This window comes from Penicillium brevicompactum, assembly GCF_028827555.1.
Source record: "Penicillium brevicompactum strain IBT 35665 chromosome Unknown utg000009l_segment0_segment0, whole genome shotgun sequence".
In the NCBI taxonomy this organism is placed as follows: Eukaryota; Fungi; Ascomycota; class Eurotiomycetes; order Eurotiales; family Aspergillaceae; genus Penicillium; species Penicillium brevicompactum.
In genome coordinates, this window is record NW_026623212.1 from 1,192,552 (window position 1) to 1,210,949 (window position 18,398).

The following is an 18,398-nucleotide window of genomic DNA, read 5'->3' on the forward strand; positions in this document are numbered from 1 at the left end:
TTGGCGCGTCGCAACGCGTAAAATCAACGCGCGACGCGTCGACGCGTACGCGTGAAAATTTCAACGTGTCCCGAATCCTTCAGGGCAGAGAAGGCATATAGGCATATAGGCATATAGGCATATAGGGAATATGAACACATATCCTTCAGTCCTATAGGGCAAGTAGACTCCTTGAGGGCAGGAGAATGGTAAACCCTCTCTACAAGAATTATTAAAACGCCACTCGCCCACATCGTAGATCCTGAGGTCAGAGACAAAGACTATGACATCGCATGGGTCCTGCAGGGCCAATGCACGCCCAATGCACGTTCAATGGGGGGTGCAGGCTGGAGTTTCATCGCAAGCCAATACAATACAATGAACGGGCTGCAGAATCAAAGAAACTGTACCTGAGACGCCGATCTAATGCCCAAACAGGAAGTGTAATGGGAAAATAAGTGTTGGGCCAGATGTCTCAGGGGTGCCTCGTGCCTGTCTACTGCCTTGCATGTCCCTCTCTGGTCCTGGGCTCCTGAGAATTCTCCTAGTAATCTGTTTCACTGGGTAGAGGCAGAGTAGGTATATTAGAAGAGCACTCTCAGGGCTATAGGTTCTCATCAAATTCCCAAGTCATTCGCTGAACATTCCTCAGGAGAATACGATCTCCGAACATTCTTTTCAAACTTCTAGAAATTCGAAATTCTCATAATCTCACATTCTTTGTGACGGAAATAGCCAACCCGTTCGCTTGACCCGTTTGCGGCCCAATTTTCTTTTATCTCGGGATTTCCCCCCCGCCAAACTTTCTCCCTGACAACACACTCGCTCCAAAAACATCAACACCACAACTTCTGGTCGCGTTCTCCGGAATACCTGGAACTAGAATCGCATCGTCATCAGAATCATTTCCTTCCTTTTTGACTGCCCCAACTCCGTCGTCGCGTCCCACAACCGCCTCCGGCGCAATCGCACCAACTCGCGCTCAACTTCCATCTGTCGAAACTCTCCCAACTCCACGTCGCCCACATCGCGCAACGTCGCGCAACTTCTCTACAATGCTTCTCCCATCTGCTCTTCCATGCGATGCACGCCGGTCGTCTCGCTTCACTCCCAGTCGCCTATTTTCGAGTCCTCCCCCATCAGACACAGGCCACGCCGCAGGCAATGGTCTGCTCGGCACCTGTCGCGCTCTACAATCACTATTGAATGGATCCCCCTCACCCACACCGCGCCGATCCAAGGCTCAACGCCTCCAAAGCCCTCTCCCCATCACACCTCGTCGCTCCCCGCGATCGCACAAGGCCGCGCGCCCCGTCTCCCCCAGACAAACACCACCACCCAGAACTGCCGCTCTCACACCTCCACCCCCTCCCTCCGCGCCAGCACGTGGCGCAAACAAACGCTTCCGCGACGCCGAGGATGAAAGCGACGCGCAACCAGCTCTCAATCGCACCCTCTTCTCCACCCCTAAGCGTCGCCGCCACCTTCCTTACGAGCTGCCTGTCGGCCTCGCTCCTACAGACTTCTACTCTCTACACTCTCCGCCCGTCACCCAATCACCTCCTTCTCCAGCCCGTCGCATGGCTTTTGACTTCGGTCCTGCCATCGACCCAGACGCCCCTCTGCCTTCCATCGAAGTGACAGAGGAACCCACTCAGATCGCCGGTTCCTGGACCGCGGAAGAAGACCAGCATCTCATCAAGCTGGTCCTCGATAAAATCAATCTCTCCCAGAAAGACTGGGACGAGTGCGCGCGCCAAATGGGTCGCAGCGCCGCTGGCGCCAGGTGGCAGTCCCTCGTTGGAGAGGGTCGTGTCGGCCTGCGTCGGCAGTGAAATTGCGAAGCAATTTCCGTGTTTCATTAATGTATTATCTGATCTGTATCACCTCCTGACTGACCTTATTGGCTTGACTTGTTGTTTTCTTTGCTTCAAAAACACCCCTGTATTATCATTGTTATGTTTCTTTTCGGTTCTACGTTAACCAGCACAAATTGTTTCTGTTTTGAGTCCCGGTGTCACGGGCTATGTGAATACGCTTTGCTTTTTTGGAGGGTCCCTTGTGATTCGCTCCTATACTCTCTCTCTTGTGACTTTCTCTGCACATCTGCTGGATCTTTCCTTGGCTTTGACTCTATGCTTGTTTGGGATCGTACTACTATCTACTACCAACTTGAATTGTACTTATATCTGCCAACCTTTTCTCTTATACATTATAGACTTGCTCTTCTATTGACCCATAATACTTTGGCTCTAAGATTATACGCGGTACAATCTATCGAAGGGTACAAATACTGGAAAAAAGACGAGGCCAATCAATAGTACAAAGAATGGAATATTGGGTACTGATGAAAAATCCAGTATGTATGTGGCCCACCAAACGCCAGACACCATTTGTGCTGCGCAAAGTACAAGAAATAAGATGAAAGCCGGACCCCAGTCCATTGAAGGTATCAACACGCCCGTCCAGCCTTCCGACGAACCAAAGACCAGTCCAGAAACCGCCATGCAACAATGATCAGAATCTATACCAGCGTCAGTAAGAAACAAAAGAGAAGCCCAACAAGAATGAGAGAATAACGTACCGAATTTCGTAACTGCCCGCACGAGTCATATAGCGCACCCACTTCACAGAACTATAATTGTTCTTCTCAAAGACCTTCAGATACCGCACCAGCAGTCCAGAAGAGGTAAACATAAGCAAACTAAACGAAAGACTAAGCGGAGGTCGACTCCAGGCCTTCTGATGCGTCATCGAAGTAAGCGTCGCCTCAGCATTAAGCACAAACTCAGACTGTCCCGAGAACCGCGCAATCTTCCAAACAATATTGTTTTGCTCAGGCTCATACTTCGCACGACCCTGACTCGTACGCTCAGTCGTCTTCGCCGTATTCAACGGCGTAGGAATCCGAATAACAACATTCGTCGCAAACAACTTCGAACTATAATTCGCCTTAATCGCAACACTGTACTCAACCTTCGTCGTACCAATCTCCCTAACAATAGGATGAACCTTGAAAGGCAAATTGACATTCTCCGTCGCGCGGTAGCGCATAAGTTCGAACTCGCCGTCCGGAGGCACGAATGAAATAATTCTATCCGCGTCGAATCGACCCAGCTTCACGCACTGGTGGAATTGGCAGTCTTCGAGGGTTACGGATCCGGCGGCTGCGCGCGTCGCTTTCGATGTACCCAGGCCGTTGTTATTGCCGCGGTTGCTGGAGGAAGACTCGCCTGGGTCGAGGAGGAGGCGGTCGTTGAGACCGAATTTGCACTCTGGGGTTCCGGAGAGGTAGGCGCGCATGACGATTTGGCCGTTGACGTCTGCGCGGAGGACGGTGCCTGTTGCGGACATTAGGAGGTTGACGTCTTCGATTACGTCGACGAAAGCTTCGTTCTTGCGGTATTTGATATCTGCGCGACGCCAGGATTGGGCGCCTGTGGCTTGTTGCGTGATTCGAGAGGAGTCGGTTGGGTTATTGGTGATTGCGGATTTGACGCCTTCGGTGGTAATGTACATTTTCAATGTGTCTGGGTCTGTATTCTGGGGGTATCCGAAGTCGAGGATCTCTGTGCGGTGGTTTTATTAGATTGGTTTCTATTTCGGGGAATGGGGAGGAGGGGATGTTTTGCATACCATCGAGGAGCTCATAAATCAGCACGAAGTTGTTCTTGACGGCTTCTTCGTCGAATTTCCCGAAATAGCTCTTGCCCAGCATAATCAGCCGGTAGAGGAACTCGAAGACCAGGGCGGCATTGGCATTGCTCTTGGTCACGGCTACCAAGTAGATGTTCTCGTGCTTGACATGGCTGAAGGTCGTCGAGCCCAGGGTCAGGATCGGCGAGCGGACCTGCGGATTGGAGATGACTTGGATGCGGAAGATGTCGGCAAGACGCGGACGGCAGTCGCTGCGGAAGGCGCGAAATATGAGGTTCTCGCCCTTCTGATTGAACACAAGGATCCCTGATAACATGGTGCTTTGGTGAGTCGTAGAGTTGGAGAGAGCTGCGGAAACAGGGGTGGGGTGGATCGACACCGCCTGGGAGTATAAAAAAGGAGGTCCTGCTAGTTACGAAGCACTCTGCACGTTTGACAGCGCATCTTATCTCGGTGGAATGTGGCACGTTACATATCTGATGCGAATTTATTGGCAGGAAGCAATTTGAATTTGAATTGAGATCGACCATGTCTTCTTTTCCATGAACATAGCATTGAATTTGGCCGGTCCAACATGACGCCAGATATGAACAAGGCCGGGCCAAATCAGTATTAAAAACAATTCCAAGCATAGGGTAAGTATGAAAATATGACAGAAAGAAAGCCAGAAATGGTATCAAATCACAAGATTAAAGTAGATACTCGCGAACCAACGAGAAAAAAAGGTATCAACGTGAGAGAAAGTCTGCGGTATGGATATCATGCAGAGGTCCGAAAAATGCAACAAAGAAAGAATAGAAAATCAACATGTACAAAAGGGAAAAGGATGGCTGCCATCAAGCTCCAGCCCCAATGCCTGTACTCGGTCTGGTATTGGGAGCCGACGCAGCCTCGCTGGGAACGATGCCCACCTTGGGATCGGGAATCTGGATATCGAGCGACATGTACGCCGTGCGCCGTAAACTCCAGATATACACCCCGTCCTTGGAGCCAACGTCTCGGTTCCACTTCTCCAGCCAGGCCTCGACATACTGCAGTTGGCTTTTGGTACCAGGGCCATTGAGATCATCCCATACCCAACCGGTGAGCAATCCCATAGCGCCATCGAACCAATTCCTCAAACTAAAAGGATCAAACGCCTTAATGATCCCATCATTGACAGTAGAAATGACCTTCCGGAACTCCTGCTCCGACAATAACGGATCTAGAATCTCCGGGTACAGATTCGAGAACGTCGGTGCCAGATCACCTTGAATCATCCAATCCCTCCGAATCCGAATCACACGCGTCGACAGGTGTTCGTGTGACCCAATTGGCACATGCGGGTTGTAATGAGGAAAACAAGGGTGTGCAGGTCCCCAGGCCAATTCCTCAGCGATATCAGCCTGCGGCTGCCCGGTGTGCGAGGGAACAGAAGCGATCTGAGATTGAGAGCGTAGAGAAGTCTGCGAAGGGGCGTGACGGGGGCGGTCATTCTGTCGAGTGCCCACTTGCGTCAGGTGGACTGCCTCGGGAGGCCGCAGGTTCTCCGTGTCCCGCGCGGCGCTGCCCGCAAACGCGGCAGCCATTTCTGCTGGAGAATACAGTTCGCTGCGTCTGTGTCGAGGGGGCAGGGCGATACTGGTGCGGCCGCTTTCCGTCTCCCCCTGACTGCGCTCGACCTGTAGGCTGCTTGGGGATGGGGTGAGTCGGCTGCGTCGTCGCTCGGGGACGCTGAGTAGTGGGCGGGCGTCTCTTGAATGGCCGTGGGCTAGTGGGAGACTTTCGTCTGAGTGCTGTGGGGGGAAAGAAATTGGGGTGATGCGGGGGACGTGGTTGACCGGATTTGCTAGGCGGACTGCTGGGGGGCGGAGAATGGCCAACGACGGCGGGCCAGGAACGCACTGTCGCCGCTGGGCGCGAACGAAGGACGGAGGTGGCTCCACGGGGGTTGGAATTGTTAAGGAGTGTGGTTCCGATAGAGAGTTGTAGGCTTGGAATGACGCCGTTTTGAAAGTGAGGTTCGGAGATGGAGATCGGCGAAAATAGTCACCGTGGAGACTTGAAGGGACATGCAGTACAACGAATGTGATGGAGTAGGACGAAAAGAGGAACAGCTGGATCTGATCCGAGATCAGATCAAGCAGTGTGTATTGTTTCGCTCAATTTTGAGGTGAAACCTGGGGTTCGGCATAGAAGACTCGCTTGGCGAAGACAATATCCACTCGATTTTCGATATCAAATTGTTTTGGGCGCGATCAAAAAATATAGTCTGGCTTGTCTATCTCGTCTGAATCGTCTGAATTGTTGGACTCGGGCTCTTAAGACAATCCAGCGAGACTTCAAGGGCGCTTTGCAACAACCTTGGAAGTTGTTTGTCCCCGGTTTCACTGTGATTAATCCACCGCGATCCCTTGTTTCATCCTTTATTGGGTAGTATGCAGAATCCTGCAAACGCTATCAGATACATGCATTGATGATATTGGCCGTGCAAAACTAAGGGTGGTACTGATTTTGTTTCAATCTAGTTCAGGTCTCGGTACTGTGGAATGCTGTGCAGTTTGGTCCTTGGACACGACGGAGCAGTCGAGTCCACTTCTGTGTTCGCTATGCAGATGGGCGAGTCGAAGGTGGCCAGGGCAGTGTAGGTCAAGACCCCGCGACCTTGCATGGGCTCAGAGCTTATGCCCATTTAGCGCTGGGATGTAGATTATATCGACTCATACGGAACTAAAGATCTACTGCTTCAATGTCGCAGGTATTGAATGATTGAGAATGATTGAGGAATAGCTGAACAGAATCCAGCGAGTATTTGTATTAATTAATTAATAGCCGAAGAGAATATACATTATCAAAGATGATAAACATCGTAGTAAATACTTCGTGAAGTCGTGTAATAAGCAAAGGGTATATAGTCAAAGAACAAGCAAGCAATCACAGCTGACGATTCGCCGAAGCTTGCATGCGTCGCATCGCCTGCCGATGAAGATCCGTCATGCTTCCCCGCTGCATACCTTCGGCAATGGCATTGCCAAGTTGCGTGGAGGAAGCTTCACGCATCTGCTGCACGGAGCCCCAAGTATTGCGTTTATCAGGGCTGACAGGACTGATGGGCGGCGAGTGTAGGACGTCACGCTTCTGAGTGATTTCCTCGCGGACAGACTGTCGCCACGCCGCCATTCTGGAGGCAGACCGGTTCACGTCACCAGAGGGAGAAGGTGGTGATTGGACCGGGGAGTGGCCCTCCAGGCTGTGGAGACTTGCTGCTGAGGGGGACTGCATCGTTTGGCGTTGGAGCATGGCACGACGTTTGGAGAGGGGGATGTTGTCCTCGTCGTGAGGTGTGTGGTATTCCTCGTCTCTCTCTTGAAAGGCGGAGAGAGGGGAGATAGGTGAAATTGGGGATATGGGGGAGGCGATGGGCGACATATCAGGTAGAGACTGGCGAGATTGGTTGCGAGATGACCAGGGATCGAAGCGATTGGAGGTTGAGGACATGCGGTTTCGCACCATATCCTCGCGCACAGCGAGCAGCGGAGGTGGTCCACTCCAGCGTGGGGATGGCTCTGTTTCCTTGGGCTCGTTCGGCGTGGTGATGGTCAACAACGGAGTTGATGCATTCCGCGAAGAAGTCAATCCTTGCTCTTGGGTCGGGGAGGTTGGGCCAGATGATGATCGCTGAATGGGAATCGCGGCGGATGACTCGTTTCGAGCAAGAGGAGGTGGCATTGCCTTGGTAGTAAGACCGTGAGCGCCGGTACGTGTCTTTGACCGCGGGATCTCTGGAGATGGCATTGAAGAGATGTACGCAGCCTGATGTTGATCTATCTCTTGGGGTTCGGGCCTGTTCACGATGGGGGCTGGCTGAGCTGTGAGCGGCGTCTGGAGAAGACTATTGACATCGACAACGGCAGGGGCCTCGTGGTGCTCTTCAAGCTCTGGCAACTCTGGCTCAGGGTCAAAGACAATTGGCTCCCATTCGGGGGTATCGGCATCTGCGAGATGCTTCGCCCATTCGTTTGTACGGTAAGAGTGGATGACTCTCGACGTTTGTTCCGGAAGGGCCTTGACGGTGGTTGCATCCAGTCTCTTGATAACTTCAACCTTCGGCTCAACCTTGGGTGGCTCAATCTTCGGTTCAGGGATAGGCTCGGGTACAGGTTCAGGAATGGGTTCCTGGATAGACTCAGGCTTGCTTGTACCAGCAGTCCGAGGCCGGCTTTCGTTGTTGTCCTTTGCGCTTTCAGCCTTCGCATCAGTCAAAGGCAAAGGTTGCAATGTAGGCTCGACCTTTGCTTCTTGGGTCTTCCCAGCTGCAACTGCAGCTGCAGCCGCAGGCACAGCTTCAGCTGCGACATCTGTTACGGAGGTTTCAGGCGAGCGAGGCTCTTCAGAGGACTCAAGCGCGTCCTTTGCCACGGGTTTATCGGTTGATGAATTCTCGGCAGATGTCGCTTGTGGAGCAGTTGGAGTGACATTCGCTTCTTCAGAAACGTCCTTTGCAACATCTAGCTTGGTTGTCGCACTCTCATCGGCATTGGGTTTCTCGCTCTGAGCGGCCTGTGAGCCGACGTTGGACTTGACCTCCACGCCGGTAGCTTGAGGTTCTTTCTCTAGAGACTTCTCGGAAGGTTCAATCTCGCGCTCGGTGATCTCAACAGGGTTTTGAACATCAGATGCCACACTGGGGCAGCCTACACTTGTTTCGTGAAGATCATCCGCAACACCTTGAACGGAGGAGTTGGCATCGTCGTGAACAATGACAGCTTCTTGAGACAACATCGAGGCTCGGTTTGTCATGTCTCGACCAGAGAATCGTGTGTTTCGCGGTGAACCAACCTCAGAGCCAACCATAGCACCATTTTCGGATGCATCGTCACGAGCCACACCCAGGGCGTGAGTCACAGGAGTTGCAGGTCGGCGGCCCTTCGGATCAGTCTCTGGTCCATACTCCTTATCTCCATTCGCGTGATCATGCTCGGCAGACTCTTCGGGCACAGCCTCCAGTTCTCGGTTTCCATTCTCGCCAGTGCCGTTCTCTTCACTGCCAGAGGCACTACCAGATGAATCCGGGCTATGCACTTCCTTGAGTTCGATATCGCCGTCTTTCTCATTGTCCGAAGAGGTAAATCCATCTGAGCCCCTTCGCGAGTCACCAACCGCGGTCTCAGATATGGAAGCCGTCTTGACGTCAGCTCCCTTACCGTTGCCGTAGATCAGCTCCCACTCGGCCCGCTCTTGGATGTTCTTCTCTTCGAGACGGCGACCAGCCTCGGCATCTTCCTCCTCAATCTTCCGGGTTTGCTCCTTGCGAATGTCCTCCTCCTTGGCTCTGCGCTCTTTGATGACATTCCACAGTCTGACTTGGGAGATCACTCCGAGAATGCCGACGATGATTGTCGCAGCGAGTTCAACACGAATACCGCGTGTCACAGGGTAGGTGTCGGTCCTGAGGGGGAAGACATTCTTGTTCAAACCTATATTTATCAGTATCGTATAATGTTAGTGCGGTTTTGGAACTTACCCCAGATGTACAACCAGAATTCCTTCAACCCTGCCCTGCTGTAGCAGTCGATTCCGAGGACCAAAGCGGTTGCACCAGAGAAAGATGTGCATCCAATCAAGCCGTAAGGCCGGGTGTAGTGGCTGAATGACAAGGAATAGAATCCCACAGTGAATGCGATGATCATGCCAGCCTTGGGACCGCTTTCGGTAAGGAGTCCACCAGGTCTCAAAGCCAAGAACCACATGCTCAGGCAGAATCCGCCCAGGAGACATCCGAGACCTTCACAGATCTCCCTGAAGACGAGAGACAGACCACCGAAGACGGCTCCAGTGAAGAAAACAGCAACCAAGTAACCGCCTTGCACAGCGTTACTAACAGGTGGACTCATGACATAAATAATCAGGACCTGTAATTGATGGATTAGTCGCGAGCTCTATCATTTTCCCATAACAAAAACTCACAGTGACACCCAATGCAGTCAAAAATCCAGTCGCCAGGAAGATTTGGACCCTGTTGGTCATCAGCAAAACACTCACTCAGTCGAATCATGCGACATACCATTGCTTGCGAACTCCAATGAATGCCAACACGGCACCAAGTGCCATGAGTATAAACCCTCCGACTCCAAATGCAGGTGTGATCTTGGGCGTGATAGGAAGACCACCATTGTAAGTTGGTCTCTGAGAATCTGCCCCATCTGAAGAGGACGAGCTCGTCGTTCCATCGAGCGATGGTACCGTCGAGGTGGCCGATGGCGCCGAGGTCGTTGTAGTAGCATTCGTTGCGCCAGTAGTCACGGCATGAGTACCAGTAGCGGTAGCCTCAGCCGTTGTCGAAGCCTCTGTAGCCGTAATCGATGCATCTGTCTGCGTTGCCGTCGTCGAGGCCTCACTGGCATTGTTCTCTGCCGTTGCCGTGTTTGCATTTTGGTTTCCATCCTGGTTTCCGTCTGTGTTGGCGATCTCATCGCGTCGAGCCAGTCCCGATGCCGGCGCCGCAAACGCCCCCAATAGCAGACATGATATAATCAAGGTGACCAGCGTGGACCACCGCATTTTGGCTGGGATTTGCAGAAGCAATTGGAGGGGGAAAGCGGAAAAGAGACACCCGTTGTCGTAGTTATGGGATGATCAGCGGCCTTTCACATACTCAGCACGCGCTATCACAGGGTGGGACGCGAAATCAATAGAATCCGCGTGCCGGAGTCAATATCAAATATTTTTTATTAGTATACGGGGTGAACCAAGTAGGAACGAGTCCAAAGGATAGGGTTCTTGGTGTGAATAGCGTCGGGAGAAAAAAGCAAGTGGACAGCCCTAGGACTCCCTACATATAAAACGGACTAGAAAGAACAATGCAGCGGGGCCCTACGGAACAGGAAAGGCTCATCCAATGCATTATTTGAGTTTCATTGGCGACAGGGAATACAGGGACGTGTTTACCACTAATTTGACTAATTTGACCACGCGAAGCCAAGTGGGTTACGAGCTATCTACTGTGACCCACCGATCGAGCGAATTGCCGATCTAGCAAGGATCAACTTTCTGCTAGCTTCAAATGCGAATCTCACGGGCCAAAGAGATTGCGAGCTAGTGCAAAGATTTCCTCTGGTGGACTCGGGTCATTAACGCTTAACCCCCTTAGGGTCGGCGAATATACCCATTCAATCAAATTTCCAAACATGCAAATCTTCTAAGCCTTCTTAACCTTCCAAATCACGGAAGGAGTTTCTTATTTAACTACAATTGATTGAGTAATCTCGGATCTCCATGTTCCAAGGTTGTACAATGTACAGAGTACGGCCCATTCTCGGTCGACCTTGAAATACGTCGATCTCACGCGAGTCACTTGGATCTGTCACCTTGACTGTTCACCGTCCCTTAGTGCATCAATAAATCCACGTTGAAAGCGCACAGTCCCAAGCCCGGAGCAATCTATGCTCGTATACGGAGTAGTCTGTACGGAGCACTCGGTAATAATGCCTGTTCGACTGTGTACGGGTGGCGCCGTAGGGGCTATCGCAGCCGATCTATCAGATATATCCCGAGGGTCAATTGACCATACTTGCATTGTCCTGCAGGCCCAGAACCTGTTAGTTTCGCCATTGTTGGCCACCAAACGCCCCTTCTGCAGACATCGACGTGGTCGGGCCGCTAATTATACAAAGTAATAGCTGCAAGCCCACGTAAGGAGTGCATCTGAGACAGACAGCTATCTTAATTTCGGTCTTGGCGATGGCTCGTTCAATCAGCGGTGGCCATGGCGGCATCCGCTTCCTCTATGCTTGTTGTGGTATAGTCCTCTCTTTCTCTGCTCTTCACTCTGCCTATCGCTTACCCCTTCCAGTATGGTCCCCAATACTAACTGTACAGAAGTCCTGTTGACCGGCACCATCGGATGTGATTGTGACGCGATTGGGCTGGCCATCGTACTTGTACTCCGTCCTTGGGATGTGATTTCTCCGTTCTGTCTGTTCCTGGCCTGGATGTGCGCCTGTCTTGACTGCAGGTTAGACTTCCTAGCTTCTCCAAGATTCACGTTGCTTTTTGGTGTTTGCTTTTTCCAGGTTCCAATTTTATGACTTAATGACTCGGGATTTCCCACCGTTGGATTTAGAACCTGGGAATTATAGCTGTTTGTTTCCCCAGTTTGTGTGATGATCCCTCTCTGCAAATGCAACTATACCTTCTTTAGGCGCTTAGCTTCAAATCCATACCATTCCAGATTCAAAATATCCAAAGAAAGCAGCTAGAACTCAAAAAAGAAGGAGAAGAACCATTGCCAATACAACCATTCCAACAATCAATGCGAAAGAGTATCACATCAGTCCCCAAGTAGGCGGGAAAAGGGGGTAGATCACATGACCCATCACCAAACTCACGCGAACCTCAACTCCAGTCGTGTCCACTCTCAACCAGAAATCGAATTCCATATCCAACCATGTCTTTCCTCTCATCTCTGCGCCCTGGCATGCGCCTGGCCAACGCTGCCCAGACCGCTCGCGCCTTCAGCACCTCCCCCGCCCACTCCGTCGCCCGCCTCACCCTCACCGGTCGTCTCGGTGCCGAGCCCGAGCTCACCACTACCTCCACCGGCGCTGAGGTGATCAAGTACAGCGTTGGAACCAGCCACGGTCCCCGTGAGAACCGCCAGACCAGCTGGTTCCGCGTCTCCAACTTCGCAAACGAAGGTCCCCAGCGTGACTATCTTCTTAGCTTGCCGAAGGGGTGAGTAAGCTCTTGGTTTTGTTTTCCTTTGTTTTTCCGAGCTGGGGTCCCGCCCGTGTACCACCGGTGCTTGTTTGGTGGTGTGGCTATGTTCAGCTCGGGTCACTACAGCGCAGCACGGTCATACACTGTCAAAGCTGGAGCTAGAGCTGGAGCTTGGAGCTTGGAGCTCGAACTGTCGACTCTGCACCTTGGACGCAACTGGAAACCTGCATCTGCCCCGCGAGATGGTCCCACCAAGTCGTCCTTGCACCTATGCTTGCGCTCCAAAACCGGATCCCTTAGCTCCATGCATCTGCAATGCACCAGTCATAAAGATCAATAGACATAGCTAACCCGAACTACAGAACCCTCGTGTTCGTAGAGGCCGATGCCAGAATCAACAACTGGGAAGACTCAGAGGGCAAGAACCGCTCTACATTCAACATCGTGCAGCGTAAGTCCACCGCACGCGCACGCAATGATAGACCACTGATACTAACCGAACCAGGCACCCTCGAGGTCCTCAAGCGCGGAGAGAACCGTGACGCCGAGAACTAAATAGCTTGACGCAAGCTTTGTAACAATATGATATTTGCCGTTCAATTCTAGGTCTCGATCATACGTGATCATCGCGTCTAGTGCCATGACATGACTGGCTTGGGTGGTGCTAAGGCGTTACTCATTACAGCCTGCGGCTTCAAATTCTGGAAACTTTCACCCTGACCTTCTTGTATTGTTACTACTTTTCTGAATACACCGCGTCTGGATTTGCTCTACACATAACACATTGCGTGCTCGGATTGGGTGGTTGCATGCAGCTAGCTCTTTGAGTTCGAGCTCGGCTCGTGGACGTGCCCCTGTCTGTTTCCAAGTTTAGATGCCGATTCTGACATGCGGTGTAGAGTTGGAACCTTCTGCTCCAAGGCTTCGTTTAATGCTTAACATACAATGCTGGAGCGCCGTGGCTGAATCTCGCTCGGTATGAGCTACTCCGTACTCCGTAGATTCATTGCAGTCACCTACTTATCCATTGCGCTTACGGAGTAGAACAATCATAAATGCACGATAGATTTTGTTGATCATTTGATATTCGTCGGTGGTAAATGGCGGCAACATCTCACTCCTCAACACCAACTTCCCAAACCAAATGTATACCTCCAGGTCTCTTCCAATCGATATCATTCCCAATTCGATAATTTCAAACATGAACAAAAAGCACCTGGTCAGTTCCTCAACTTCCACCGTACCTGGAACCGCCCATCCAACCCCGCCATTGGTCACCCACGCGTACGGCTTCGCAAGCCGTCGAATCTCACAGCGCATGATCGTCTCTGCAGGTCCTCGCCAGTCTGATCTGTAACAGAACCAATAGGCGCATTTGCACTGTGGCTGTGATTGGCTGGCCGGGAGGCTCTGCAGTGAGTTTTGGGACTACTTCCAAGTTTAGAGCTTCTACTCCGCCATTTAGGCGGTGCAATTGACGCTTGGTTCCCATCTTGGTCTTGTGGGCGGTTAGAATTGCATTCATGGAATCTAGACCTGCACGTATATGATCTTCATTGATATTACGACAGTGTTTGCCGTTCCTCTGAATTGACGGCGCTTGGGATCTTGGAAGGTGGTTATTGTCTGGATCTAGGGAGTTCGGGCTCAATGCAATATAATTTCGACCTTGCATGGGCTCTACCGCATATTTGCAATTGCGACTGTTCGTGCTTTTATTACGAACTGGAGGGGATTTTCAATGTCACTTTTTTGTTTTTTTATTGTGAGCTTCACTGGCTCAAACATTAGTGACTAAGTAATACCTAGGTAATAATCGTGGCGGCCAGCTATGCTGAAGCCGTCCGAAGTCGCTCAAGTAGTAATTTTAATGGAAGACAGGCCCCAAATTCAAATTCCCAACTTTCAAAATAACACAACATCCCAAACCCCAAGCTAAAATCCCAGACCCGTTAACGAATCTCAGTTTGCTGGCTAATAATCTGCTGCACATGAATGAAATCCTTATTCTGCACTGGCGAGACAGGACTCAAAGAACCATCCTTGCTTCTGCGCGGATCCGCCCAAGCATTCGTGAGCACTGTATTTGACCCACCCGAGATATCACGCAGCGAGATATCATCTGTAGTCCGAGAAGAAGAAGACGAGCGCCGTCTACCAAAGATAGACGACAACCAGGACCATCTGCTCGACGAACGACGGAAAGAAGTACCCTTTTCGACATCGTTGTAGGAAGCACGATTCACCAGCGTGCCCGTCGAGCCCTTGCGAGTGAACAGCGATTTCGCACGGGTTCCAACGGATCCAACGAGGGTCGTGCCTGAGTCGGCACCGGGGCTGGTGACTGTTCCTTCGGTGTGGGTATGGGTGTGGGTTGGTGGCTTGATGCCCCGGAAACAATAGCCCAGACCGAGGTACCAGAAGAGAGCGTTATACATGCGGGTGGCGTCACGACCGAAGCCGAAGAAGATGAAGATCATGAAGCCTGATACGATGGGTGTCCAGCGGTCGAAGAAGACCTGGTTGCCCACGGGCACTTTGATGATTTCAAACCATTGGGCGCCATGGCTTTTGTTCCATGTGTATGGGTGCCAGGGGAGGGCGAGGGAGATGTTCCAGTACAGGACGAAAGTCTGGACGGGCAGAATGCAGACTAGCATTGAGAGGGCGAGGAAGAAGAGGCGCAGGAAGCGAGATCTGCTGAGATTGCTGCTTGATGCTCGCAGGATGTTGGCAAAGTCACTCCGGTATCTGCGGACGCGGATGAGGACCAGGCCTGGAAAATGGTTAGAATGGGGGTTTTTAGATTTAATTGAGGGGAGAGGGTTTCGTACAGCAGTAGTAGGTAGCGATGATGCATAGGACGGGCGGCCAGATGTAGGCGAGAACCAGGCTGACCCAGCTCTCGTCATAGTTGTTCACACATCCGGAGATGGAGTAGAGGTAGTAGCGACTCTTTTGGTAGATGAAGTGGGTGATCATTGCGATCAGAGGGGCCACGAAACAAAATAGGGTGTCCATAAAACGGTTGCGCCATCTTTGACCCCGGCTTGGGACCAGGGTGGCACGGTCTGTATCCATCACAATGGCTAGACTGCGGAAGATACAAACCAGGGAACCTGGGACGCCCACGTAGCCGGCAACCATGATCTTGACTTCGATATCACAGAGGCCCTTGCCGTCCCACCAGGAGTCGACGTCATCTGTGGGCCAGCAGAGAGCATTGACGATGTTGAACAGGTTGAGAATGAGGGACCAAAATATCAAATTGGAGGCAGGAAAGTTCCTATTCTTGGCCAGGAGGATCAACGGCGGAATTGCCACCAGGATGGACAAGATGGAGAGTATTGGCACGATCACGGCCATTGGCTGCCGGTGATGTACAGTCATGCTGGCGATAGGTGTATAATCCGGTTGATATTGGACGTTTCTCTTGCGTAGATCAAGTATCAAGTCGTTCATAGATCACGAAGCACAGAGGGAAATCAGCAGGAAGGACGAAACCATCTCGTCCATATATACCCACGAGGCAATTGAGAATCGTCTTATTCGAGAGATCCAAATCAGAGTCAGGAGTATTGGGGTTCAAGACATGACTTGAATAAGGCGAAGAATGTATAGGTTGCAAAGGCAAAGGGCCCTTATAGAGTTAGGGCGAGCACATTTTGAATCATCTGCATGAACCACTGCAACAGAGGGATCTATTGAGTCCAGACAGCGTTTAATGGAGGTCAAAGAGCACACAAAGAAAGCTGCAGTCGAAGTTATTGTGTCGAATAGAGTGAAAGGGAGATGGAATGGCAGGAATAGCAACAGGGCGGATCGTGGCCGCAATTGGGGCTCAATAAGCTCCCGCGGCTGGGCATTCTTATTCATTTCGCTGGTGGCGCCGCCATCCGTGATCGGCCTTGCATGAAAAGAGGAGAGTTAAGCTTGATTCGACTAGTCATAGACTCATCTGTTCATGAATCCACAGCTATGGTCCGAGAGCTGAGTCTGGTCTGGTCGGGGGGAGCGTTGCCGAAGGAAAGGTTGGGCCGCTCTCTCAAGGGCTGCAACGTAAACCACAATCTTGTACTTTTATGGTATTCGTAGGAAATTAACCAGCAGTATTTCATGTACAGATTTTTCCAGGGCTCTATAGCATTGAGTGTCCAAGCTGTCTAAGTACTCTTTTTCTACCCTGTAAACACTGCACTATACACCAAGTACCAGCACAGTAGATCTTCAAAGTAAACCCCCAGTACTGGAGAGTCTACTCCGTACCCTCGAGCCCGACCTATTCCCACTAGCCTTAGAACCTGGAAAACTTGGCTGTCTTGTCTGTCTTACTATATTTTCGAATGTTGTCCAAGTATTGTGCCGTATAAGGTGTTAGAGATCATTAGGTATTTAGGTAGAAGGTGACATACTTTTTCAAATAACCAAATTGAATTTCAGAGGTATCTATCAGGCAGTTATACGTGGACAACGAGGTCCAAGTACGTAGGAGAAATACTTTTGACACTCCACCTGGGCAGTGTGTGGAGTATAAACAGCGGAACCCGCGATCTGCGCAATTTACATCATTGCAACCTCGGGCAAGGAAAAAGCAATTATACTCCCACTTTCCGAGGTTCGCTTCACATCTACTCTGCGAGACACGCACCTCTCCATATCCATCTCTATGGAAAAGAAATCATGACGGACATACCTTCGCGCTCTACCGGATTCGACCGTCGCAACTCCACCCTGTCCGATTCACTATCAGAAGCGCGCAACTCCATCCGATCATCCACAGACGATCTATTTCTTCCCCGCGTGTCGAAAGATAGAGACAGCCTGGAGGAATCACACTGGCATTCTTCCCCCTTGGACTAGCCCTGCTGCCTGCCATTGCCGGCATCTTCTTCCAAAATGGCAGTTCCATAGTGACCGACGTCACCTTACTAGTCTTGGCCGCCATCTTCCTAAATTGGTCGGTCCGATTGCCTTGGTAAGCACTGTTTATCTTATTTCCGAGTCACCACTTCACCATTCCCAATCCCACTTTATCCCCATACTCCGTACCAATCTTACACTACCGAAACTAACTCTCACTAGGGACTGGTACCGATCGGCCCAAGCAACCCGAAGTGGATTCGACGATCAGACCCCCTTCGACGACACCAACGAAGCAACCGCCGCGCGCAGAGAGCTCCAAACCCACGAACTATCCGCCCTAACAGCCTGCTTCATCTTCCCCGTAATCGGCACCTGGCTCCTCCACACCATCCGAGGAAATCTCTCCCGTCCCTCCGAAGGCCTAGTATCAAACTACAACCTAACAATCTTCCTCCTAGCCTCAGAAGTCCGTCCAGTCGCTCACCTCCTCCGACTCATTCAAAAACGCACCTTGTATCTCCAACGCATCGTCGCCGCCTCGCCATCCAGTGACCCCGCCACCCTCGCGGACTTGTCGAAGCGGCTCGAGGAGCTGGAGGCGCATGTTGCGGAGAGCGCGGTGCGCGCGAATGATCCTGATCCTACGGATGCGGGGTCGTGTATTGCGCAGGCGGCGGAGGTGCGGAAGTTGATTCAGCCGGATATTGAGGCTTTGAATCGGGCTGTTAGGAGGTATGAGAAGCGGTCTGCGCTGTTTGCGTTGCAGACGGATCAGAGGTTTGGAAGGTTGGAGGCGCAGGCTGGGGATGCGTTGGCGTTAGCGGCGGCGGCGCAGAGGAAGGAGGCGGCGAGGTCTGGGTTTGCGCTTGTTTTGTTGGAGTGGGTTTGTGCTTGTGTGGTTGTGCCGGTGCAGACGGTGGTGTCGGTGTTGGGATTACCTGGGAGAGTGGTTTCGGGGAGTTTGAATGCTGTGAGGGGAATGTTGGGGTGGAAAGTGAGTCCCAAGGTTAGAGCCAAGGGAAAGAAGACGGAGACTGGGTCTTCGACGCGGCAGGGTGTGTCGGTGCAGCGGAAGTCTGTGAAAAGTACTTAGGCGCCAGAGCTCGAATATATGTGAACTTTTAGCAAGTTCACACACTGAACTATTCACTGCTTTTTAGTCGAATAATGCATCATGTTCATCGGAGGGTACAAATTATTAA

At 51.5% G+C, this 18,398-nt stretch overlaps 6 protein-coding genes across 6 annotated transcripts; 3 read left to right on the top strand and 3 right to left on the bottom strand.

Annotated features, from left to right (window-relative positions):
- Positions 1–1,034: 1,034 nt before the first annotated feature.
- N7506_011892 (uncharacterized protein) lies at positions 1,035–1,814 on the top strand (the record flags this gene model as incomplete). Its single annotated transcript, XM_056961183.1, has 1 exon — positions 1,035–1,814. One exon carries the CDS (start codon positions 1,035–1,037, stop codon positions 1,812–1,814), a length of 780 nt encoding a protein of 259 aa, XP_056805717.1.
- Positions 1,815–2,496: 682 nt separating this feature from the next.
- Positions 2,497–3,952, bottom strand: N7506_011893 (AP-2 complex subunit mu; the record flags this gene model as incomplete). Its single annotated transcript, XM_056961184.1, has 3 exons — positions 2,497–2,503; positions 2,564–3,548; positions 3,616–3,952. The coding sequence occupies 3 exons, from the start codon at positions 3,950–3,952 to the stop codon at positions 2,497–2,499; spliced, it is 1,329 nt and encodes a 442-aa protein (XP_056805718.1).
- Positions 3,953–4,472: 520 nt separating this feature from the next.
- N7506_011894 (uncharacterized protein) lies at positions 4,473–10,176 on the bottom strand (the record flags this gene model as incomplete). The annotated part of the gene is made up of 5 exons (XM_056961185.1): positions 4,473–5,776; positions 6,630–9,092; positions 9,140–9,527; positions 9,583–9,631; positions 9,680–10,176. 5 exons carry the CDS (start codon positions 10,174–10,176, stop codon positions 4,473–4,475), a joined length of 4,701 nt encoding a protein of 1,566 aa, XP_056805719.1.
- Positions 10,177–12,061: 1,885 nt separating this feature from the next.
- On the top strand, positions 12,062–12,888 carry N7506_011895 (single-stranded DNA-binding protein; the record flags this gene model as incomplete). Its single annotated transcript, XM_056961186.1, has 2 exons — positions 12,062–12,348; positions 12,696–12,888. The coding sequence occupies 2 exons, from the start codon at positions 12,062–12,064 to the stop codon at positions 12,886–12,888; spliced, it is 480 nt and encodes a 159-aa protein (XP_056805720.1).
- A 1,397-nt stretch (positions 12,889–14,285) lies between these two features.
- Positions 14,286–15,723, bottom strand: N7506_011896 (pheromone receptor; the record flags this gene model as incomplete). The annotated part of the gene is made up of 2 exons (XM_056961187.1): positions 14,286–15,109; positions 15,168–15,723. The coding sequence occupies 2 exons, from the start codon at positions 15,721–15,723 to the stop codon at positions 14,286–14,288; spliced, it is 1,380 nt and encodes a 459-aa protein (XP_056805721.1).
- A 1,290-nt stretch (positions 15,724–17,013) lies between these two features.
- Positions 17,014–18,289, top strand: N7506_011897 (uncharacterized protein; the record flags this gene model as incomplete). The annotated part of the gene is given in 3 exon segments (XM_056961188.1): positions 17,014–17,135; positions 17,150–17,308; positions 17,416–18,289. The coding sequence occupies 3 exon segments, from the start codon at positions 17,014–17,016 to the stop codon at positions 18,287–18,289; spliced, it is 1,155 nt and encodes a 384-aa protein (XP_056805722.1).
- Between the last annotated feature and the right edge of the window lie 109 nt (positions 18,290–18,398).